Source organism: Zea mays, chromosome 2 (genome assembly GCF_902167145.1).
Source record: "Zea mays cultivar B73 chromosome 2, Zm-B73-REFERENCE-NAM-5.0, whole genome shotgun sequence".
Lineage (NCBI taxonomy): Eukaryota > Viridiplantae > Streptophyta > Magnoliopsida > Poales > Poaceae > Zea > Zea mays.
The window spans coordinates 227,484,494-227,489,911 of NC_050097.1; the positions used below are offsets into that span (position 1 = coordinate 227,484,494).

Genomic DNA, 5,418 nt, shown 5'->3' on the forward strand with positions numbered 1-5,418 from the left:
CTATCGTTTTCCCCCTGAGAGTCGAGGGCGAGGCCGAGGGGTTGGCCACACGCCCGAGCCCCCAGGGGAGGGGATGCCCATACCGTAGTGGTTGCAACATGACCTTGGTATAGATAAAAGTCTGCTTACGGGATGCGTCAGTGTCCCTGTGATGGATGACGTGGGGTGTCCTTTGATGCAGATATCGAGGTCAGAGCCAAGCTTGGACGAGGCGGAAGTCTTCCCGAGGAGATGGTCGAGTTCTCCCTGACATGCGCCATAGTTAACGGAGTGGTCGTTTGCGGGATTCGCGATGGAGCAGGTAGCCGAGGCCTAGCTCAAGCGAGGCGGAGACGGTTCCCGAGGGCAAGCCCAGTGTCGGGAGAGGCGGAGATGGTGCCCGAGGGCAAGCCCAGCGTCGGGTGAGGCGGAGTTTTGCGCCTGAGGCCCGTCTGCTCTTCCGTCGTGTTAGCCTGTTAGGTCATTAGGTTTCCCATCCAGGCATGGCAGGCGACGTGCACGCATAGTGGTGCATGCATAATCATGCTGTTGCGCTTGGACGTGACTACTGTCTTGTTGTCGTTGTGCTCTCGTGTCACTGTGCATGTGCAGGGTAGGTATGCACATTAAATGCGAGTATCCCCGCTGGCCTTCGGGTGCGCTTTGTCCTCCTTGTCTGAGACAGGCTCGGGCGAGACGGATACGGCGGTTCTAGGGCAAGGTATCCTCGGGTGAGGCGGAGACGGAGGACCTGAGTTGTGAGAGACTTGGGCGAGGCAGCCCGAGGCGGAGATTTTAGAGGGCCTCGGGGAGGGCTCTCGGTTCCACTGGTACCGAGTTGATGCCGCGCTGTATTATGAATTATCTCCTCCAGTCCAATTGGCGTTGTTTGGTCCGTTCAAAATGGGGACGGACGGATACTCCACTAATCTGTATTCGTTTTTTTAAGGAAAAACGTCAACATCCACGTGCATCATGTGGCAATATCTTGTAGGTACATACCATATATATGCGTCCATTTCTCTTAGGATCCTAGCAATGACCACGACAGATGGTGAAATAGACATGTAGCTAGCCAATAACAATTTGGAGGTTTCGAATATATATATCCACGTGGGACTTTCCACAGATTTTGTACCTGTGAAATCACACTCCAACCGTTCCGGCATGTCAACGTCGATACAGAATTACAAGGGGTTGCTATGTGAAAGGTTCCACCACTTGGTCCTTTATAAGTGCCCCATCGATCGATCGCCGCCGTAGAGCTAGCCGGCCGGGAACTCGGCAGTTGCACTGGTAGCAGCAGCTAGCAATGGCTCACGTTGCCGGTGACATCGCCGTTCTGGTGCTCTTTCTCTCGTTGTCGTGCCAAAGCACGGTGTCGGCCGGTGCCGCCGTGCTTGGCCGTAAGGCAGGAGGGTCATCTCCGGCGACGACGCACGAGGGTACGAATCCAGCCGGGACGGGCACTGGCACGGCACAGTACGCGGTCATTTTCGACGGCGGCAGCACGGGGAGCCGCGTGCACGTCTTCAAGTTCGACAAGCAGTTGGACCTCGTCAAGATCGGCGACGATATCCAGTTCTTCGCGCAGGTGTGTGCTATAGTTAAGGCATCGTCAAGTTCTTCCACCCGGTCAGTCTGTAGAGAGCAAGTTTCATCTAGCACCTCGTGTTTTTTTAATCAAGTTCTTCGTTAATTCTTCCTCTAAAGTGGTGCTTGGGTTGCAGGAGATGAAGAGTTTTTCGAATGGGTAAAGCCCGCGCAAACTCATCTTGCTATGACGCGTTGCAGGCTTTATCGAAGCTAGGCTCCACACGTTAACTCTCACGAGACACGATAAAAAAAGCAATAAACCAATAATCTTTTAAAATAATCAGGAACAATGTCCCTCAATTCAGTAGTATAGTCTAATCATCATCGCCGGTATTTATTGGGTCTATTCTATACTACCATAAAGCATTACCCATCTCTGCCTTTCTAAAACGTACATAAATTAGTTCTCTAAATTTACATTTAAATTACTCAACTCTCTCACTATAGAATATTCTTAGTGTAACTCCATAAATTTGTATCTAACTTATCCACCATTGCCGTTACAAAAGATAATTTAAATTAACTCCAAGATTTTGCTTGGAAATATAGTAATCCCTTTTAATCCATACGTATTGGAAGGGATTCCGGCGTAAGATTAGTTCGTTTTGCGTAATTAGGAGGAGTTGGGTTTATCCATAGAGCATCTCTAAGAGAGGGCTTAAACCGAATCCTATATTGAAATATAGGAGTTAAGTTCACAAAATACCGGATCCAAGAAAGTAGCTATTTTATAATTTTTTGGCAGATGTGCTAATAGCACCCTAGTGAAAATGTGTCGCCAAATCGCACGGAGTTAACTAACCACGTGGGTTTAGGAGTTGTTGTTAGAGTTGAAAAAAAATTGTAGGTCCCAGTTAACTTAAATCAGGTCCAATTTTATTTTTGAAGCCGCAATTATATGAGTCCCTCTTGGAGATGCTCTACCAAACTTTTAAGGATTCAACTAAATACGTATGGTTCCTAATTAAGTTTAGTCAGGGGCGAACCTACTTTGAGCCGAGCGGGGCACATGCCCCCACTCATTTTCTGGTTTTAGTAGATATTTTATTTTATTTACTGTATCTATGAAGGACAATTAGTTAGTAAACCACTATGTAGACCCTCACTCAATATCAGGCCCCCACTCAGATTTTGGTCTGAGTTTAGTCATGTGTATGGAACAATAACATCTAATGTAGCCTCATAAGATTATAGAATCCTAATTAAGATTATATGTGGGAGCAAAGGTTGATGGGCCTGGTTCCTTTAATTCGAATTCAGTTTATTCGCTACTTAAAAGTTAACACCTTGTTGGGATTCATGGAACGGGGAAAGACGAGTTCTCTCGGAACATAAAAAAAAGATTTATTAAATTTAATAGTCACCTGAAATTCAAATCCATGTAAAATTACTCCCATCAGTATTATACAAAAAAAAAAGATACAAAACTAATTAACACGTCCTCGAATCATGATATTGCAGGTAAAGCCGGGGCTCAGCGAGTACGCTGGCGAACCCCAAGAGGCTGCCAGGTCCATCGCCCCCCTCCTGGAGAAAGCTCAAGGCGCCGTCCCTGCGTCGCTGCAGAGCACAACTCCCCTTAAACTCGGCGTAAAATCTAGCGACCCCTCCTTGCGTTGCGGAGGATGGTAGTGGAACGAGTACAAGATTTGAGTCGTTGAATTTTGCAGGCCACTGCCGGGCTACGGCTGATTGGAGATGAGAAATCGGAAGAGATTCTTGAAGCGGTATGCTTCGCCCCCCACGACCTCCTGTAGTGTTTTTTTTTGTGAGAAACTTTGTTCCGAATTTTGGAGATGATTTACATGTTGTTGCAGATCCGTGATCTTGTGAAGAGCAAGAGCGAATTCGAATACAACCCAAACTGGATCACTGTGCTTGAGGGGTCTCAGGAGGGATCTTACCTATGGGTAATACGACGATTGTACATCACTTCTGTTCAAGTGCTAGCTAGTAGTAGAATGGGACTGTCGTTACATTACATTACATTACTGCATGCTACTACAGGTCGCCCTGAACTACCTGCTGGGCAAGCTAGGTGGGGACTACTCAGACACGGTAGGCGTGGTGGACCTCGGAGGTGGGTCGGTGCAGATGGCCTATGCCATCTCTGACGACGCGTCCGCGAACGCTCCTGCGGTGCCGGAGGGACAGGACCCTTACGTTACCAAGGAACACCTCAAAGGGAAACACTACAATCTCTACGTGCACAGCTACTTGCACTACGGGCTTCTAGCCGCTCGCGCAGAGATTCTGAAGGCGAACAACGGGCCATTCAGTCCCTGCATTCTGCGTGGGTTCAGTGGTAAGTGACGACGACGTCAAACAAAAAAAAACACTGTAGTACTACTCTGTTTGCTCGTGCACTGTCATGACACTGAAAAAAATCACACACACACACACACGACTGCTACGACTTGGACAAGGTACGTACACCTACAACGGCGAGGAATACGAGGCGGCGGCGGCACCAGAAGGCGCGTCCTACGAAAAGTGCAGGGACGGCGCGGTGGCGGCGCTGAACCTGGGCGCGCGCTGCGAGGCGAAAAACTGCACCTTCAACGGCGTGTGGAACGGCGGCGGCGGCGCCGGCCAGGCCGACCTCTACGTGGCGTCCTACTTCTACGACAGGGCCTCGCAGGTCGGGATCATCGGCGGCGACGCGCCCAACGGGAGGAGCACCCCGGCCGCGTTCGCCGACGCCGCGCTCAAGGTCTGCTCGCTGAGCGTTGCCGATGCCGAGGCCGCGTTCCCCGATGCCTGGGACGCCGAGTACCTCTGCATGGACCTTGTGTACGAGTACACGCTGCTCGTCGACGGCTTCGGTGAGTTGTTGTACTAGCAATTTAATAAAACCTTTTTTTTTTTTTGCTGCTGCTGTTGTATCCAAGATGAATGAGCTATCTTTTACTATCTGTATTTTGTTTCTCCAAACAGGTTTGGAGCCGACCAAGGAGTTCACGCTGGTGACAAAGGTGAAGTACGGAGAATACTACGTCGACGCAGCATGGCCGCTAGGCGATGCGATAGAAACCTTGTCGTCCCAGAAGCTGAACCAAATCGCGTGACCAGTAATAATAATGCTTAATGGAGTGGTAAAAAGACGACGTGCTACAGTTGATGTAATGGCGTAATAAATGGATGTATATATCTATGTCCCTTGGCTACGCCTGCTAATATATATCAGAGAGGAAGATCGATGAGAGGAGGAAATTGTAAGTTCTGCAATAATTAGCATGTTCACGTGAAAAAAAACCTTCTATGGGTACCAACAAATGACGATCATCATTGTATGAATATAAATCACGTGGAATACAATGAGTTATCTTGCTCTTTTAATGCGATTTACAAGATATTTTTACAACATAGAACACAAATCTATACATAAAAGGAGGAACTAGATGCTAATTAAAACTACAACAGTCTAAATCTAGTTACCTAATAACATAAATAGAGGAATTTGGACCCATAATCTTCACCTGCTCAAATGGCAACGGCATTGTTAGAAAAATAGACCCCGATCTATTTGACTAAATGATTTTGGTGTTTGATGATCAAAATAACATATAGACGAATGTGTTTATAATTGTTTAGGTTTGTAGTTCACAAGATGTGAAGTGGTTTTGAACTAAGACATTGAGAGAGCGACACCTCAAAGAATATATTAGAGGACTCATTAAAGACTTGCCAACATCAAGCAAAGTCCAAGGCACAAGACAAGAAAAGCCCAAGTGAACAAACCTTGAAGATAATAAGATGGGTTGTTTCTAGGTACACGACACCAGAATTTTAAATAAAGTTTCTCATGAATTCAGGCAATGAAGAAAAGATCTCTCGTGGGAC

The 5,418-nt window shown here is 47.4% G+C and overlaps 1 protein-coding gene across 1 annotated transcript; it reads left to right on the top strand.

Annotated features, from left to right (window-relative positions):
* The first annotated feature begins 1,198 nt into the window (after nt 1-1,198).
* On the top strand, nt 1,199-4,914 carry LOC103647994 (probable apyrase 3). Its single transcript, XM_008672506.2, has 7 exons — nt 1,199-1,573; nt 3,037-3,165; nt 3,246-3,302; nt 3,393-3,485; nt 3,583-3,880; nt 4,002-4,400; nt 4,513-4,914. The coding sequence occupies exons 1-7, from the start codon at nt 1,292-1,294 to the stop codon at nt 4,641-4,643; spliced, it is 1,389 nt and encodes a 462-aa protein (XP_008670728.1). The 5' UTR covers nt 1,199-1,291; the 3' UTR covers nt 4,644-4,914.
* The last annotated feature ends 504 nt before the right edge of the window (nt 4,915-5,418 follow it).

What these genes read in the sequence shown, in the direction of transcription:
- LOC103647994 (XM_008672506.2), top strand. Translation starts at nt 1,292, where the DNA reads ATGGCTCACGTTGCCGGTGACATCGCCGTTCTGGTGCTCTTTCTCTCG. An exon ending in CGGAAGAGATTCTTGAAGCG is followed by an intron (nt 3,303 to 3,392) that starts GTATGCTTCGCC and finishes ATGTTGTTGCAG; the next exon opens with ATCCGTGATCTTGTGAAGAG. An exon ending in GCTGCTCGTCGACGGCTTCG is followed by an intron (nt 4,401 to 4,512) that starts GTGAGTTGTTGT and finishes TTCTCCAAACAG; the next exon opens with GTTTGGAGCCGACCAAGGAG.